We start from the raw sequence: 18,733 nt of genomic DNA on the forward strand, positions 1-18,733 counted from the left end.
TCGTGTTCCTCACCAGGAACTAGTGCTGCATAAAAATAAACTGGTGCTAGAAGAATTAATGAAAATACTCACAGAATTGCCCTAATTCTGTAAATCTCTGGATGTAGAGATTGCTCTGTAAGTAGAAAAGGCTTTTGAGAAAGTAAGTATTCCAATATTCCTTTGCCTTATTGAGAATGACTGGTTCTCTTTTTTTAACCCCAAACTCTTGATGTTGCCAACTTCTTTATTTTTGGGTAAAACTGCAAAAGCAACTCGATTTATTTATTTTTTTTTTCCTAAGCTGTGCAAGACCCTGTTTAATGTCACCATTAAGCTTTTCAAAGTGTCTGTCAGTTTGTCAGTCAAGGAAAAAACACACAACATGGAATCTTATCCGAAATCAGCCTGAAAAATCCCACATTAGTAAAAACTGGACAAAAAATCACACCTTTTAATCACCCTCTTTTCTCCAGGTGCTTTTGTTCAACGGAAGCCTGTTTTCTCAACACTTCACTGTTTTCCATTTGCTTCCATTGATAAGGTTTATATAAAAAAAAAAAAAAAAAAGAAGAAGCATTAAAGTGAGGATGTTGTTTCACAGCAGCTGTGAGAGAACACTTTCAATTATCGTCAGGACACAACAGGCTCGGCCTAAGAAGATTTCCAGAAGAGTTTTAGCCCAAGGCAGCTCATGATTTCAAGCTAAACCCAAGCTTGTGCAAAAGCAAATGATATCTTGGAAGGCATATTTTGATAGCTAGGATTAGATTAAAGAATTTTGCTGCTGGTGTTTTCTGTCTGTTGGAGCTCGGCACCAACAACCAGCAGAGCTGAGGGGATGGGTGGGACTGAGGGGCAGCAAGGGAGGGGGGCTGAGCACCCCTGTCCTGGTGCACGTGGATGGGCAGCCTCCTGCTTTTTTTGGGTGTTGTCCATTTATTCCAGAGGGTTTCTTAGCACAATTGCATTTCTTCAGAAGCTAAGTGCACAAAAAAAAAAAAAAAACCAAAACAGTTGTTGCTAAGTATGTGAGTCTCCCTCAGCCCAGCAAAAAAAAGACTGCTTTAGGAACAGCTTGGGAAATAATTGCAGAAGCAAAATAATCAGGTTGTTTTGTCTCTTTTCAGCCATTACTGAGCGTTGCTGGAAATATGTGGAATAAAAGAAACACGGTGAAATTCTGCTGGGGAAAGGAAGCTGGCTAACTGGCCCCACCCAAGGGAGTTAAAGCATGTTTACCCCACCGTGTCCACTCAGTGGGAGGATTTCTGAGCTAACAGAAGCTGCTTGGCACCTCCCTGAGCCCAGAGGATCTCCAGGAAATCCGGAGCAGGCAGAGGTCAGTTGTATGCCAGCACTCTGCACAGTGCTCTCCCGTGTCTCACAGAGCAGTTGCATCCACTGGGCTGGTTGGCTCAACTAGATTTTGGAGAGGGTAACCTGACTGAAATTCTTCCTTTTCCCATTTTTTTTTACTTTTAGCCAGCCCAACAGATGTGGCCATGGCACAGAGCAAGAAATACAGCCCAGGTCTGTAATTCCAGTATAAATTCCAAGTATAAACACTTTCCTACTTGTGCTTACGGGTACTGAACAGTCTTTGCGGTAACAACTTTAATCACTTCGCTGCCCTGGATTGAAAGGCTGATGACAAGGCTGGGGATGTCGAGGACTTTCAGGGAAAGATGGAAGAGTCTCTTCTCCTGTGCACAGTGAAAAAAACCTTCCCAACTCCACAATTTAGGGCCTCCCCCTAGCTCCAATTTAGATTCTGCATCCTTGGTAGAAGGCATTAACCCTCTCTCCTAGGAACTCGGTCCAGCCCAAGTTTCACTTGCCAGCAGCTGCACTGCAAACCACACTCAGTCACTGGTTTATCTACTCAGCTTTCGAGGACTGGCACAGAAGCTGAAGGGGCGACAACCGAGACAATGAAAGAGGGATTTCAGAAATGCAGACACAGTGAACCTGCACATCTCCCAGCCTTGGGAGAGTTGTGGAGCTCACAGGGCAACACAAGAGACCGGCTATTCGAGCTGATGGACGCATCCACAGTTGCACCAAACAGAGTAAGAGAGTATTCCAGAAGAAAAAAGGTTTCCTGTTTTAAAAGGTAAACCAAACTCGAGTAGAAAGTTGCGACAGTCCTCCCCCAGCAGAGCAGTTACATTTTAATCAACCGTCCTACAGCTTCTTGCAGTTCAAACGTGCAGCACCACTTCTTGGCTCACTCAGGGACAGGACACCGGGACAAAGCAATCCACTGACACCATTAACAATCCCCACCACACCACCTTCCACGGATATTTGGATGCACTGTTCAGGTCCTCCATCCAAGTGCCATCAGTTACAGCTGGACTGGGCAGAGATCAGGTGCACACCAGGAACGTCCCCCACATTCAGCAGGAGTTCTGAAGTCCGCAGCAGCAGGGTCAGCAACAACCTGTGGCACCACACCACTGAGCCCAGGCACAGATTGTCATTTCTACGAGAATACAAAATAGCTTGTAAAACCAATATGTAACACTGTATATATATATGCATGAATATAAAAATAAACCACACCATCAATATGTAAAACTTCACGACACTGACGCCAACAGTTTTCCCCCTCAGCGATCCTCGGTGTTGATGAGCTGGTTCTCATCATACCCGTCGGGCAGATAAGCCTTCCGGAGCTGCTCCGACTTGGGTATGGAGCTGCCGTTCTTGACGTGGCGGGACAGGAAGGCTCTCACGGAGGGATGGTCGGCCTTCTCCAGGGGGATGTTGGCCTCCAGGCACATCTTCACAAAGTCCTGGATGACGCTGGATTTCTCTGTCTGGGCAGCGCTGTTGCACTGCAGGGAGGCGGTGAGAGTCCTCTGCTTCTTCCGCACGTTCTGCTCCTCGAACTCCGCCTTCCTCTTGGTGTGCGTTTTGGACTTGAGGTGGTCGTTGATGGCGGATTTTCGGACGTGGTTCAGGACCACGTTGCAGGAGGTGCAGAAGAGCTTCCCCCCGTCCTCGTGGAGCTCGTTCCCGAACTCGGTCACGCGGTCCTGGGGGGTCACGTACAGGGCCGTCTTGGAGCGGTTACGGGACGGGGCGGATTTCACTCCGAACCGTTCCATCGCTGCCTCCGGCACGGCAAGGCTGGAAAACACCAAACTGCCGTCAGAGCGTGCTCAGGATCTCAACCAAACACTCCTGCGTGGAGTCTGCTCGACACCCAGCACAGCACTGTTGGCATCTCTAAGATTATTAATTATATGGAAGATACTTGTGTGTGAAATTGTTATTGAAAGGAAGGTTCTTCATGTTAAAATCTAAAGAAATTGGAGAATGAAGTTCCTAATCACTCAAAAGACTTTTGGTTTCTACAACTAAAAGGCTCAGAACTCAGAACCCTCAAACTCACAGCCCTCCAAAGTCACAACCCTCCAAACCCAATTTGTTCATCACTTAAAGTCAAACAGAAAAGCTTTCTGCTTTTCTCGAAGACATTTTTTTTTTGTACTTTACTCTTTAGGGCAAAGGGTGCTTTCTTCTTAGTATTTTCAGTGATTTGATGGTTTTCATTAAGCTGGGTGAGTATTTTTCTGTTTATTTCCTGAAAAGGATTTATTCTGTTAGCAGAACTTTAGTAAAAACATTTATTTATTTAGTAGAAATTTAGCTGTCCAAAGGGCAGGCAAGAAGACACCATTCCTGTCACTCACAAAAGACAGTTACTCCCCCTTTCCCTCCCAAACAAACAAACAAAAAGAAACCAAACCCAAACTTGGAAACAGCCCTGGCTTTTGCTCCAGCTCAAACCACAACTATCAGACTGAACCTTAACTTGGAGCCTAAAGCAAATCATTAAGGGGCAGCCTAATGGGAACAGAAAAAAAGGTGACAAGTGTTAGAATTTTTTAAGTATTTTCCAAAATGTATATGTGTCTATATATATATATATATATATATATATAATTTTTTTTAAAAGACATACAGTAGGTTGCCTGGCCATTTACTTATGGGCATGATGCACTTTCTCTGCACTTGTTTGGTCACAGTTTGCTGTTGCAACGTTTTTAAAAAAAAGACAGAGAGTTTCTGCTGCATTTTTTGCTTGGCCTGGAACTGAAGGAATAGATAATTCAGTCTTCAAAATTATCTTTAAAAAAATAAAAAAAACCAAACCACATTGCAACATGGAAGAGATTACGACCTTCTGAAGAAAGAGAGACGAAGATCTTGGTATTAAACAGCTCTCCTAGTTAATTTTTTTTTTGCTCTGTTTGCTGCTTTCTGTTACAAGTCTTGACTTTAACTTTTGACTTGTACAGCCCTATAAAGACACACTGAAAAGATAAACAATCTTTTTTTCCAGCATCCACGCAACTTTCTTCGTTCTTTTTCGTTGCTTTTGCCCAAATCATGTCCAACGTGAAATCAAGCGAAAAAAAAAAGCGAGCCTTGACCCGGCACAAACTTGTTGCTTTTGGCTGCTGAAGCGGCGGCAGAAAATCCCCCGGCAAACCGGGTGTTCGCGCTTCACCGGGGCCCGCAGGGATTACGGGTGGGTCTGTTTTTCCCGGAGCCGGAACCGGCCGCGCTCATCCCTCAGGGATCGCTGCCCGGGGTCCCTCCCTCCCTCCCTCCGCCCCTTCCCGGCCGGCGCTCCGCGGAAGGCCCGACCTGGCTCTCTCTGCGGGCCGCGCAGGTGCGGCCCGGGTGTTGTCCGGGGATGCTCCGCGGCCCGTTTCGCGCAGCCTGGCGCCCTCCCCGCCGCGCCGGGCCCCGTTCCCCCTCGATCCCCGCCGTTCCCCCCCGTTACCCGCCGTCCCCGCCGCCGCCGCTCCCGCCGAGGCCCCGCCGGGCCGGCCCCGCCGCTCCGCCACCCCCACAAGCTTGGCCCCGCCCACCGCCCTGCGAGCCGCGCGCCGATTGGCTCCCCGCGCCGACAGGCGGTGCCCTTACCCAATGAGAAGCGGGGCGGGCGGGATCCGCGGAGGCGGGGGCGGGGCGCCGTGGCAGGGGCGAGGCGCGACTGACGAGCCCCTCAGCCAATGGGTGGAGTGCAGCCCGCCAATCGCGGCGCGGAGGCGGGGCCGCAGAGGGCCACGAGCACTGACGGACAGTCAACTCGACCAATGGGAACGGGGAGGGGCGGCCCTTCCGGCGGGGCGGGGCGGGGCCGGCGCGCTCGGTACGCGCGGGGCGGCGGGGCCGCCATGGCGGAAGACGAGAGCGACCAGGAGTCGGAGCGCCTCAGCGAGGAGCTGGAGGCGCTGGCGGCCCCCGGGCTGCCCCCGGCGCTGCCCGCGCTCCTCCGCAGCCAGTACTACTGCCGCCGCTTCTGCCAGGTCGGCGCCCGGGAGCGCGGAGGGCGGGGGGGGGGGGGGGGGAGGGCACGGCCGGGCCTGCGCGGGGGGAATGGCGAGGCCTGAGGAGGGGCGTGGAGGCTCCAGCGGTGAGGGAAGGGGAGGGAAGGCGGCTCTAGGAGTGGGGCAGGGAGAGGCGGGGGCGGCCGCGGGGACACGTGTGGGGCTGGCGGGGCCGGGAGGGCCCGGGTAGGGGCCCCCGCACCCGAGTCAAGCCAGGCTGGTTTATTATTATTTTTATCGTTATTACTATTATTTTTATTTTTTTTCTCTCGTCGGAAAGCAGCGTTGTCACGGTGCGGGCCCCGGGATTCTCGGGCTCCTCGCAACCCCCAAAGTAACAAGCAGCAACAACAACAGGTTGCTTTTCCCGTGCTTGTCCCACCGACACCTGCTGATGGAGCGCTGGTTGGGCCGGGGGAATATAACAGGCGTTATTTTATAGAGGGTATAATAGAGGTCATTTTGCATGAAGTATAATAGAGGTTATTTCATATGGGATGCAACGGAGGGGATTGTATATAGAATTGCCTCAGTCCATTACCTTTTTGGCTGCCACGGTTGCTCTCTGCAGTTCAAATAAATATGTTTCTAGCTCGTTATTATGTTTCTGCTTTAACGTTCAGTGAAACATCTGTTTGAAGTGTTTTATGTGCTTAATGAGCTGGGGTGCTGCTCACCGAGTCCACAGGTTGCTTTTTTGGGGGTTGCCGTTCCTTTTATTGAAGTTCCTCCTCTCTGGTGATCTCCCAGAACTTGGGTGCTTGAGGGAGAGCTGTGGAGCAAATGTTTGTGGTTGTGCCTTGAGCTGATGAACCCTCCACGTGGTCAGCCAGTGCTCTGAGCGTGGAAGAGGGCTCTGCTCCTCTCCTCTTTTAAGTTTTCTTTCTAACAATCCCCAGCTTAAATAATCCTGGCGACAGTCAGTGAAATGAATGTACGAGCACTTTGTCTGCGGGGCTTTTTTTTTTTTTTTTTTTTTTTTGGATGGTGTAAATTTGGCCCGGGGTGATCAGCAGTCATGTGCTCAGCTCAGCATAGCCTGAGTTTTGGTTGAGCTTGTTTGTAGTGATGGCTTTTAGCTGCGTAAATGGAAGATCTTAAGGGGTGTGTTGCTGGGAAGAGCTTGGTGACATTTGTGGGTTTTTTGACAGCAAATGAAGTTGCTGTCAAGGAGAACAACCTACCCTCCTGGGATTGACATTGTGGGATTATTTTGGTCTGTATAGAGAGGGCTGACAGGACCCTCAGCCTCTTCCATGAGGAATGAAACATATTTATATATTTTTTCCTTCAGAAAATATCATGAAGTTTAGGTTACCTCTTTCTCATAACTTTCATTGGTGGGGGGGGGGGAACCCAACCATCTCCCTTAAACACTGTGTTGCTTTTTTAGATTTAAATCCATTTGTCCACCTCCCCAGATGTCTTTTTAATGCAGTTTTTCTTTCAGATAGAGTTTTACCAGAGCCTGGTGCTTTTGCACTTGTGTGTGCAGATCTGCAGGACACATCTGGCTGTTGTGCACGTTCCCACCTCGTTCCTCTCTGCGCTGATAACGCACTTTTGCTTGTCTTAATAGTCATTTGGCACTTCCCAATGTCCCAGTCTGCCTCCTATTTTTTTTTTTTTTTTGGTCAGAATGGAGTTGTTGTAGAAATAGTTGCTTAGTGATGGGTTTGAACCACCCAAAAGGATAATTTTTTATTTTTGGAGTAACATCCCGTTTAATCACACCGGCTGTGCTTTAATCATAGTCCTGAAGTCGTTTGGAGTATTGCAGCTCAACTTCTTTCAGGTAGATTAAATAACAGGTAAAAAAGCAGGCAGGATTATCAGAGCATTTCCCACAAAGATACAATATCATGATCCAGGATCAGTTGGAATGTGGCATCTCTAAAGCCACGTGTGTTTTTGGGATGTGTGTATTGTTAGGTGTCGGTGGTCACACAGAGTCATCCCAGCCCGACTCTTTCGAGGCAAAAAGGCAATAAAATGTTTTCTTAGGGTTGTTCTTTGAGATTGATGACATGCAGAAAGCAAAAAAAAAAAATAAAATAAAATAAAAAATCAACATTTCTGTGGCTGGAGCTGAAAAGAGACACTTGGAAGATGAGTCAAGTGCCCACTTTATGCATCTCACCAGCTGTTTCTGGTACTTTCTAAAATGTGCTGTTGGGGCATTTTTTGTTTGTGGAGTTCCAAACTCACTTGGAAAAAAAAGAACAAGGTCCCTGTGACTACTTTGTAAGTTCAATTTGAAAGGTTGTACCTGAAGAATCCCCCTCAGCCTAAACATTTGGAAGAGCCCCATGAATTTCAGCTCCTGTTACGTGCAGAATTCGAAATTCTTCCTTGAGATTTCCTGTGTGTCTGAAATACCAGTGGTGAAAATGGTTACTCTTTGGTCTGAGGGGTGAGGAGGGGGGTTACTTTTGTAATTAGAAGCGTGAATTTCCAAATTGACTTGATTTGAAATCAAACCTCATTAATGAGCTGGAAAATGGAGGTGGTTTCCTTCATTGCCCTTGCAGTGGGTGCAGTTTGATGACCCAGCTCGATAAATATTCAGGATATGAAATCCTATCAGAATATTCCAAGTTGCTCCCAGCATTTCTGTAGTTGTCCACATGGCTGCAGAGCTGTGCTGGATGTTGTTTTGTGACTGAAATAAGTGCCAGGTGAGTTCAGATAAAGTACCAAAGTAGTGCCATGAGGGATGAACACATCAGTTCACAGCCCTCCTGAAATAAAGATCACCTTATTTGCTTCCAGTGCTTGGTGGGATCTTGAGTCACTGCTGGAAAAAAAAATAATTCCTGGGCTTATAAACCTAAAAACTGAGAAGTTCAAATTTAGGAACACACAAGAGAGGATGGTGTTTCCTGGGTTTATTTTAGCAGGCAAAATTGCAGGGGTGTTGTGACTCAGCCCTGTGGCGATGGAGGTGGAAAAATGTACAACTTGGAATGTTTGTTCTCCTGGTTTGAGGGTTCGTACCTTTCCACACTTCTTGTGTTTTCCAGTAATTTTAATGCAAATATAAAGTGTTTTCCTATACTTGAGATTTGAAAGTATTTGTCTCTTGCTTTGGACTCCAAGTCAATAACTTGGAGTTGGTTTTAGATGTTATTAAAAAAAAAAAAGCCCAACAAACCAAAACATCTCCAAACAAACCCACCCCAAAGCTGTAGGTTATGACAGGCTTTTATTTTATTACATTTTGGACCCTTGGGATCCATGTGTGATCTGCATACATCATTTTAAAGCTTGGCTACAAAAATCTTGCTCACATGAGTAGTAGTGGAAGGTGATTTCCTCAATATCTTTGAGGTTTTTTTTTCTTTGAGAAGACAGAATCTGTAGTTTTTAACCATCTGTTTTATGTATTTTATATTTCTTGTCCTTTCTGTCCTATTAGTTTTACCCTGAGAAATTTTCTCCCTGTTTTACAAGTGGGATTAAGGAGTTGGTATTTAAAAAAGAAACATTATCCAAATGTACAAATAGATTGTAGACTTTTCTTGATCTTTGTAACATTTTTTCTCCTTTCGCTTCTTTGGAATTTTCCCCACTGGGCACTTTGAAACTTATTGGTGTTGCTGCTTCTCCAGGTTTTAACACCTTTTCTTAAAATGTATCAAAATAAGCTTGGAAAAAAAAAACAAACATATCAGGGTTGTAACTTATAAAGGAATTGCAGGTTTTTCTACCTAAAAGGAAAGATGTGGGTTGAACGATGGCTCTGTGTGTCTGCAGCCTTGCTTTTGCAAACTTAGTGCAAAAATCAGGAAGTGTCTTTTTGAAACACCTAAATGTCCTGGGCCCTTGAAAACCCAGTGTGAGGGATTGTTCTTGCCTCGAGCAGGCTGAGGAAATGGTTGAGATTTCAGTGATTAAGGGTGGGGGGAAAGCGTTTTAGCTTTAAGGGTAGAGCTTTGGCAGCAACTTGTCTCATAGGATGTGTCATGCTGTTGCTGGGTGATGTATTTTCTTTTTGCCAGAAATGTGATTATGTTTGGTTCCTCCTTATGTAATATTCACATGTGAATTGCAGTAAAAATTCACGTTTTTAAGGTGAATGTGAACAGCCATTACTTAATTTTTTTTTTTTTAAATTAAATTTTTATATGTTAAGGAATATTTTATGTTACCCTGAAATCTTCAGGCCTTTTCTACTCTTTTATTTGGATAATGAAATCCTGATTTGTAAGGACACAAAGAGAACAAAATGTTCATTACCCACTAAACAGGCTAAAAAGGCAGTAAAAAAATTAAGTGATTATTTTTTGAGGTGTTTCCAGGTGTGGAGTAAATGCAGTTTTACTCAAGTTCTCTTCTACAACTGAACTTCGGTGCCTGAGCTGCTCTGACCGAGTGTTGCTTTGAATTACGGCTTTTAATTTTCAGGATGCTTTCTTTTTAAGCATGCCCCTTGTTTGCTTGGCAATTTAAATCCTTTTTTTGCCTCTTCCTGACCTGTGACAACCACTACAGGTGTTTATTATAACAAATGACGTTACGTGTTTATTATAAGGAGTGACAACCATGTGCCAACAAACTTTCCTTGTCTGAAAACTATAAGCAAAAATATTGAACTGTTGTGGGTTTAATCCTTCCTTTATTTTTCAATTTCATGAGAAATTTTTGAGTAATTTTGAAATCCTAATAGGTGGCAAAGCTTTAAAATTTTTGGTGGGATTTGTAGTTTCTGGTGGTGTTGTGGGAAGGAACAGGAAAGGCTGTGGCAACTCCAGGCCTGGCACTGCATAAAACATTTGTTTCTTGTGTGCATTTGCAAATCTAGTTGTTTGCAGTGCTATTTCTCTTTGGAATTTAGTCCAGTAACTTTATATGTGCATATTTAGTCACTTCAAATATATATTTAATCAGTTAATAAAATGACATTCTGGGAAATTCTTTTTTTTTGTCAGTTCAGGTCTTTAATTACTCCCTTGTTATTTTTGGAGTGAGCTGCCTTTTAGCTTCGTGTTTAGTAACTTCTGATAAGTCTGGTCTTGATTTTGTACTTAACAGGACACAATCTGAGTCATGGATTTTGCTCTGAGTTATTCAAACATGTTTAAAAAAAAAAAGGGGGGGGGAAGTATATTGGTGTGGGAGAAAGGTGGAGCTGAGCTGGGGGGTGCTGTCAGAAAGTTTGGTGTCAGAAAACCTGCCTTTCAGTGCCTTTGTCTGCACTGAATGGGAAAGGGAAACAAAAAGCCCCCCAAAACCATAATTAAACATCACACCCTAAGAGTCCTTGAAGGGGAGTTGTTGCAGAAAGTCACCTAAAAATGTTGCCACCCTTGTGATTTTTCTGGACAAGGACCAGGCCACTTTAATTTGACAAATGTTATTTGCTTCGTGTTTGGGTGACTTCATTATATTGGAGTTGGTCTGTTAGAAATGTGCTGAGAAACATAAACTCGATGTAAAACATTCAGGACTCCAGCAGCACGATCTGTCTGATTTTCCTCAAGTGCTGTGGTGATAATTCACCACATGAGGGTGAACATGCACATGTCCCTTCAACTTGTTTGCCTGGAGAAATGGCAAAGTTGGTAGTTGTTTTGTTGTTGTTGTTGTTGTTTTGGGGGCTCTTTTTTGGTGTAAACCTTTAGCTGTGTTCTCCTTTACAGTTCTGGTTTAAAGCGTGGCACACTGAATATTCTGAACAAAAAAAAGGAGTTGATTTGTGTTATAGAAAAAGTCACTCCATGAGGTGACTTAAAAACCAGGCATTGAAGTATATATAGAATATACAGAACTTAAAACAAATGTATTCCCCCCTTCCCCTTTCCATATAAAACGTGTGTGGAGTGGGGTTTGAAGTTTATTTTGTACTTAATTTATCTTTTTCTCCACCCACCTCCAGCCCTCCCATCCTTTGCTGGTGATGGTTGCAAGTCTGCTCAGAATTGACTGATGTTTTGTTTTCCTGGGGCTGAGCAAGGTGTCCACATTCACAGCAAAGTTTGCTGTTCATGTTCTTCCTGACCAGTTTGGGCTACCCCTTTTCCAGGCTGCAGGGTCTGGCTATTCTCATCAGCATGATGATTAATTTAGATGCTGCATTGCTTTTGAATGCTGATTATTTGCACTGGCCCTGCACTGACATTAGGACCAAAATATTATCAAAATGTCATATATGGTGGGATGAGCAAATACAGTAGCTTTCCCCTCTTTAACTGTTTTTCAATTTGGTTAATTTACTGTACTTAGGAACTTTTTAACAGCTTTTTCAGCTCCTCCAGCCTCTTTAAATTCACGTAGCATCACTTGAGGAAGGAGCTCCACAGCATAATTACACCCCATGTGAGGAACTACCTCCTGTTCTTTGTTTTCATCCTTTTTTTGACCTTTTTTTGGTCTCCCCTTTGCACCTGTCTTTTCTTCACAATCCCAAGTGTCCTAGTTGGCTGCACTGATCCAGGTGTGACATTTATTTTTGCTGCTTAGCATTTCTTGCATTCCTTGAGGCAGGAATGGGTAGGTAGGAAACAACCATGTGATTATTTTTTTTTTTATTTTATTTTATTGTATGCTTTGTTTTATATCGCTCTTCTAAGGTTTAATTTGCTTTCTTGGCCGTTGTGGTGAGCACTGGGGGGATTTTTCATTAAAACATCTAACATAATAAGACAGCCTTGCTTTTGGGTGGTGATTGTCAGTTTGAAGGCCAGTTTATTGGTTTTGTTCCCTAAGTACCACTGCTGTCTGTGCTGAGGTCAGTCACTCACTGTCTTTAAATCTTCTTTACAGTTAACACTTTAGGCTACCAAGGAAATAAACTGATATTGCCACAAAACATTTTTTTATTGCTGGAAGTCGTTTATCAATATGTTTTTGCTGTGCCTCTCAGCACTGTGAAGCACCATGGTGGGAACTTTTATTTCCACCTTGGTTTGACCCTTTGCCCCACTAAAGGATGTTTGTTCTTTCTGTCTACTTTGTTTCTTCCAAGGCTTTCGTGGTTTTCTGGGCAAAGAGCTTTGTTAAAACTATTTCAGAGAACTCTTAATAGATGCGTGAGACACATCTGAAAAATATGTCTGCTCTTCTGAAGAGGAAGACTATTTATCTACCAGTCTGCTAATTCTCCTTCAGTTGACCTAGATTTTTGCTGCATTAAGCTGACAGATTTTCAAACAGAAATTACTAAAATAAATGGAAATAATGGTGGAAAAGTCAGAATCTACCTCCAAAATATTAATCCACCTCAGCTGCTGCTGGGGAGGAGAAAATGTTACGGGTCCCATGTCAGCCAAGGGGCAGTGGCTGTTTGTGTTGCAGAGCCTTAAAGTTAGTGATCAATCCTTGTCAGAACTGGTGGGTGCCTTTACAGACATTTGTTTTGCTGCTGTGCTTGCTGCTGACCTCAGTGCTGTGTTTTAGACTCGGACTGGGCCTTGCACAGGACCTCAGGGTAGGGTTACCTGTGTGGAAACATCAGGTGCTGCTGGGTTATTGAGCCAGTACCAGAAATTTGCTGTTACTAATAAAACTAAGATTGATTAGATGACCAAGGACTTTTCTCATTAAAAAAAAAAATCTTATTTTCCCCTTCATGTATCTGTCTAAATAGTGATGCAGTTCTGTAACTGTAGATGAAGCCATAACTAGCCTTAATTCCATCCTATGGATAAAAAAGCCAAACTTACTCACTTGATCAGATAAGGAAGGGTGACTGCTGTGTTTGTGCTGAACCAAAGATCAGAAGAGTGCAGGCTATTCTTTCCCCTCTTGGAAAGTTTTTGGACTAGAATGTCTGGATGTTGTTATAGACTCTCTCATTTGCATCCCCTCACAAAACAAAAGCTTGTGTTTAAATGCAGAGTGTAGTATCTACTGTGGTGCAGCATGAGAAGGAAGTATTTCCTGCCTGAAAAGAATAGTTTTAGGTCCCTTGTGGTTTGCCTTCTATGATGTAGGTCATAAAGTTTCTATTTATTTTTGTGTGTGTGTGTGTAATAACAGAAAGTAGAATTTGTCAGCAAAAAACCTGAACGCTTTTTGGGTAAGAAGGAGGGGAGAAGAAGCAGGTACAGTATTAACTACAGAGAATGCCTTCCACTGTGATACTGATTTCCTTGTTTTGGTCCTTAGGTTGTCGAGGACTATGCTGGAAGGTGGCAGGTTCCTTTGCCTCAGCTCCAGGTGCTCCAGACAGCTCTGTGTTGTTTCACCTCTGCCTGTGTGTCCTTCCCAGCCGAATGTGAGCACGTCCAGTACGTGTTGAGTAGCCTGGCTCTGTAAGTACAGCATTTTGGATTGTTCCCTTTGCAACACAGGTCATGACAGCAGCAGGGTCTCGTGTCCTCAGAGCTTGCAAGAGAGTGGTTTCACCAGCAGATGTATCCTGAGTTCCACGCAGAGTTTACTTCCCTCATTTTGTGTCCCTGTTGAATATTCAGCTTGGCTGTTACAACCTTTTGTAGTAATTTACCTCAAGTTTTTACTCTTCTACCTCCAGCCAAGTATTTCTTTAGATAATTTCCCTTAAGAAATAAGTCAGTTATTTCAAAATGGATTTTCGTGTTTGAGTCATCAAAATGCATATGGGCATTACTTGTTTTACAGTTAACTGGCCCACAGTCACATTCAGCTTGAAAACCTGGAGAATGTTATGCCTTAAATTTCGCTCTAATTCCATTTTTTTTGATGCATTGGTGATTTTTTCCCACGCTGAAAGTGTCAGGATAATGATAAGTAAATAAGTCCAAGTCCCATTTATCTCTTGTTCTAAACCCTTGCTTTTCAGGGTTCAAGACCTGAGTAGAAGCAGGAAAAGTAAACATTCAAGTGAATTAGATGTACTTAAGCTGAGATGCACTTGATCTTCTCTCAGCAGATGGAGACAGAAGCCTAAGCACTGAATTTATTGCAGGTTGGGTTTGAGTAAATCAGGTTTATTTGTCCAGCTGGTTAAAGTGTTTCCTTCATGAAACTATTTGACATAGTTCAGGAATCACAAGACCACAGTTTTCAGACCTGCAGTGCTCAGGTATCTGAGGATGACTGAGCAGTTACAGCCAGACCATGGTGACTTCTCTTGCTGGTTTTTTTATCCCCCAGTTTCTAGGGAAAAAACCTCCAAGTTCGGACCGTGCTTATCTGTAGTTTTAAATATGAAAGCTTGGGAGGTCAAGAAGTGGAAATTCAGGTATTTGTTGTGTGTAGGTTGGACATTCCCTGCTGACTGAGAAGTGAATTGGTAACTGAGTTCCTGCTTTGTCTTGGGTTTACTCACTGAGTAAATTCCATTCCAGAATGTCAGAGAATTTTTTCTCCTTACTCTGCCTGACTGGCATTTTTTTTTTTTTTTTGCATGTGATGTGATGTGATAGAAAGGGATCCCAGGGCTCAGTAGCTGCAGTTACCTGGGAAACCTTACTGGAATATCTTCTGAAAATCGTGTGTATGTCAAGTCTGAGTTCGTGGAGAGCAAAAAATCTGCCTGACTGTATTTTCATGCATGAGTAAGATTTCCTTGGTAACCAGACAATAAACTCTTAACAGTAACAACTGTTTTATTTCTTATATTTCATAGCCTTGCCATTCATATCAAATGGAGCAGCACCTGTATTGTCATTAATCCCAGGGGTTTTCATACTGGTGCCAAGTGTTCTTGGGCAACCTTCTGGTGCCAGTAATACCGAAGTACTGATGTGAAAAATCTAGCTATGGATATAAATGTGGATGTGCAATGCTGCAGGTTTTAGGATAACTGGACCAACCTGGAATTGCCTGAATTTTAACTGAATGGAGACTGGTTGGTGATGAGGAAATAGAACTATTTTGATGGCTTCCTTTATTAGTCTGAAAAGAGTGTGATAAGCAGGTGCACTGGTAGAGAGGAAAATTACAGTTTACACTTGCTCACTATTGATTTACAGGGTTTTTTATTCAAGGTCCTGTTCATATTAAATCAGTCAAAGCAGATTTCAAAACAAGCACACATCACTTGCTATAACCAGTTTTGTCTTATTATTTAAGTTCTGGTTTGGCTGCTTTCCAGATCCTGACATGACTCATGTCTGACCTTTCCCCAGAGCCAAATGTGCTGCAAAATTTTGTTTAACATGAAATGAGATAATGTTTTTTTTTTTTTTTTTTTTTTCAGAACAAAGGACTTATTTAGGTAGTGCTTTTTTTCTTCATTCCATATATGAGTTGAGATTTGAGGACCTAACCTGGGAAAAAATTCTGTCACCCAACACAATGAATTTATAACTTAATTTTTCTGGGTCTGTGTTTGGCACAGCTTATCCCTGGTTGGGAAAAAAAATTACTGCAGCATAATCTAAAGGAACCCAAATTTTATGATCCTTTACCATTACTACTGTAGAAAACTTAATTTTGTCTGTGTGAATATATTTTTATGCACAGTATTTCTGAAAATGTCATTCAGAGGAAAAAATTAACTTTTCTGAATTAGCTTTATTGAAACATAATGCTTAGTTTTGTACTTTTGGGTGTTACCTTCAAATATTTTGAAGTTTGATTTGAATGATATAGTAATTGGAGTTGGATCAGGGGTTGGACTTGATGATCTTGGAGGTCTTTTCCAACCCAATCTATTCTATGATTCTATGATTCTATGAAATCAGGGGATAACTGCAGTGTCATTCTTTTTTTGAATGAAAATGTTTTTAGCTTGACTTGTCACCCCTTCTGTTTTTCAGGAGTTTTTTTGAATTGCTGCTGTTCTTTGGAAAGGATGAGTTCTACGAAGATCCTTTGAAAGATATTTTAGGTTCAATCCAGGTAGTGTTGCCTACTTTCATATAAAACTTGTAATGTTACTTTAGGTTGAAGCTCTGCCTCAGTGAAACCCTGAGGTCAGCACAAATTACAAATGCAGCTGTTCTATTCTTGCATAGACTGTGACAAACTTTTGTTTGACTACTTATAACTGCATAAGATAAGTGATCTGGGGTTAAAAATATGCCTTTTTTTTTTTTTTTTTTGCCACATAAGTGTGGGTTTTGGTTTCGATATATTGTGTTACCTGATTTTCGAGGGTTGAGTTCGTTGCATGGAACCACAAGCACAAATGGTTGCTTGAGGGCTGGTGACTCATGTAGTTCAATTCATTTATTTTCCTCCTGTAATTCAGATCACAAATCCAGCACCAACATGTCTAAATCTGTCAGTGAAAGACTTTGTAGCTCCCCTCGTTGGCTTTCTTGGTTTGTATCTTTTGGATAGCCTAATTATTTGTAGACAACATCTTTTCCTTCTCCCTAATTCCTTTTCTTTTTTGCATGTAGGAATGTCAGAACCTTCTAAATAAATACAGGAATATGAACCTGGAACTGGTGACTCGAATAATTCGAGATGGTGGACCATGGGAGGATCCAGTATTACAAGCAATTCTGAAAGCAAAGCCTGTCTCACAGGAATTAGGTACTTCATTTACCACAGTAATTTTCTAGAGCACTGAAAAATGTGTTAAGTTATGCTTTTTGAAAAAATATTAGTCAGACTCTTGCACAAACAGTTTATTTTTCTGTAGTAAAATGTGCTGGTCCCTCTTTTATTTGAAAGAAAGCTCATAAATACACATCAGACTCATTTAATTTTGCTTTTAAATTGTAAATACTTGGGCTTGTGGCTTTTCTGGGCTCTGTTTACAGCAGTGCCCGTGACTACACGTGACAGCTGCTCTCTGTTTATGTGTGGAATTCCTAGAGTTGAGAGCAGGAGAAAGATGGAAGCAAAATCACTGGAATGTAAATGAAAGTTCCTAAGAGGGAAAATACCCTATCTACAGTGAAGTCTTTTTACTAACATCTTAACATTGAGCAGCAGTGCTCACAGGGGATCTCCTAGGAGCTGTTTCTCTTTGATAGTGATGGGAAATGCTGGCTTTTCTCGAGTTGCTGTGATGTTAGTGCACGATACAAACTCATTCCTGTGTTTGTGACAGGGTGTTCATTCTGTAGAGAGAGGAAGAAGATTAAAGTTGAGCCTGACCCCTTCACCAGGAAAGGTGTTTCGATAGCAAATTAACCTGATGAAAGGGGTGGTCTTTGTTGTTTTCTCTCCATCGTGAAGCAAGTGCTTGAGCAATGTGTTTACCCGTTATTTTTATAATATAGCTGGTACAGTTCTAGTCAAATATGTACAGAAACAAAATGAAAACAAGGATTTATGTTGTTTTGTTCTGCATTGCAGTTTTGGTGATCATGATGTGAGGTTAGGAGGTCTCCATCTCTGTCTCTCCAGGAAAGAATTAGTTTATCCTTTGCTGTAATGATTCTCTTGATCATCATGAAACCTCTTTGGTAACAGTTTGAGGATGTTGACTTAGTTTTAACCTGGCAGAGTAGGAATCAGACTGCCTGTTGTCACCAGATGATCACTTTGTTTCCTTTTGTTTCAGGCTGCATCTCCTTCCCCTCTGCTGAGATATTTTATCTCCTTTTTTATCTCCTGATATCCCTCCCCCCTCCCCCTTGACATCTCATCTGCCAGGACAAATGTTTTATGTTAAGGAGATTTTAGAAGCTGGTTCTTTCTCTGCTCACTTCCCCTAAACCCTGATTCTTGTCAGGTCTTACAGAAAGCAGACATTGTGTGCTGCTTTCCAGGCTATGGCATTATTTGGTGTCTATTTTTGTATATTTGGCCATGTGGTTCCCTCAGGGATCGTTATTTCAGGTGGGGAAAACCGCCTATTGCTGAGTCACCAACTTGGAAGAGTCACTTTGGGTGAGCTCCATAATCCTGTCTTGGATTCATTAACTCCCTGGAGCAGCTTAGGCCAAGACCAGCCTCTCTGTGTGTGTCCTGACGTGAGTTGTAGCCTGCTTGGAGATGTTCCACTCTATTTTGAGGTGGCTGGAAAGCAAGGCAGTTCCTGGGTTTAAATTGGGTTGAAACATTGGAGCAATAAACTTGTGGTAGGTTGGGCAGAATAAGTTGGTCTGATGTGAGGATCCAGCAGAGATCATTAGAGAGGTGCACCCTGTTAATTACTTTCCAAGGGGCTTGTTGACATCTCCACTTGGCTCCAGGGACTTTGCTGCATAATCCCTTTTTCTTGCAGTGAATGACCTCAGTTAGACACTGGTTTTCCTTTTAGCTCTCTTGTTAACTGAGTTTGTACCCAGAAGTGCAAATGGATAGTGGGAATTAGATTTTTTTTTTTTTCTTGTTAACAAGTATAAGCTGAAACCTAACACCTTGAATAATATTCCTTCAAGTTTTCCTTCAGCTTGCATAAAAATAAAGATGCTAGAGAAATCTTGTTTCTGATAGAGATCTGAAATATATCTTCCAGGGACTTCTGAATTTCCATTTACTTAACTGTTAAGTGTTTTTAGTACATCAGTTGAGATCATTTCACTCATATGTTAGCTTTTTTATGTTATCTTTTAGGTCTGAAAAAG

At 42.8% G+C, this 18,733-nt stretch overlaps 2 protein-coding genes across 3 annotated transcripts in view; one reads left to right on the forward strand and one right to left on the reverse strand.

Moving 5' to 3' along the window:
- Positions 1–2,496: 2,496 nt before the first annotated feature.
- CGGBP1 (CGG triplet repeat binding protein 1) lies at positions 2,497–4,806 on the reverse strand. Of its 2 annotated transcripts, none has more exons than XM_027905784.1 (2): positions 4,784–4,806; positions 2,497–3,117 (listed from the first exon to the last, which is right to left on the reverse strand). In XM_027905784.1, the coding sequence occupies exon 2, from the start codon at positions 3,093–3,095 to the stop codon at positions 2,595–2,597; it is 501 nt and encodes a 166-aa protein (XP_027761585.1). In that variant the 5' UTR covers positions 3,096–3,117; positions 4,784–4,806; the 3' UTR covers positions 2,497–2,594. The 2 variants fall into 2 exon arrangements, with proteins under 2 accessions (XP_027761585.1, XP_027761584.1); XM_027905783.1 differs by lacking the exon at positions 4,784–4,806 and adding an exon at positions 3,978–4,105.
- A 360-nt stretch (positions 4,807–5,166) lies between these two features.
- ZNF654 (zinc finger protein 654) overlaps positions 5,167–18,733 on the forward strand; it is a 25,837-nt gene continuing 12,270 nt past the window's right edge. The window contains exons 1-4 of the mRNA XM_027905782.1: positions 5,167–5,312; positions 13,443–13,588; positions 16,022–16,103; positions 16,610–16,745. Coding sequence (XP_027761583.1) covers positions 5,181–5,312; positions 13,443–13,588; positions 16,022–16,103; positions 16,610–16,745 — 496 coding nt within the window. The 5' untranslated portion in view covers positions 5,167–5,180. The remainder of the gene's footprint in view (positions 5,313–13,442; positions 13,589–16,021; positions 16,104–16,609; positions 16,746–18,733) is intronic.

The sequence above is a fragment of the Empidonax traillii genome, unplaced genomic scaffold (assembly GCF_003031625.1).
Source record: "Empidonax traillii isolate 1590-97213 ecotype Southwest subspecies unplaced genomic scaffold, ASM303162v1 scaffold1204:size235212, whole genome shotgun sequence".
Lineage (NCBI taxonomy): Eukaryota > Metazoa > Chordata > Aves > Passeriformes > Tyrannidae > Empidonax > Empidonax traillii.

Excerpts from the sequence above, each read along its gene's own strand:
- CGGBP1 (XM_027905784.1), bottom strand. The coding sequence starts at position 3,095 with ATGGAACGGTTCGGAGTGAAATCCGCCCCGTCCCGTAACCGCTCCAAG.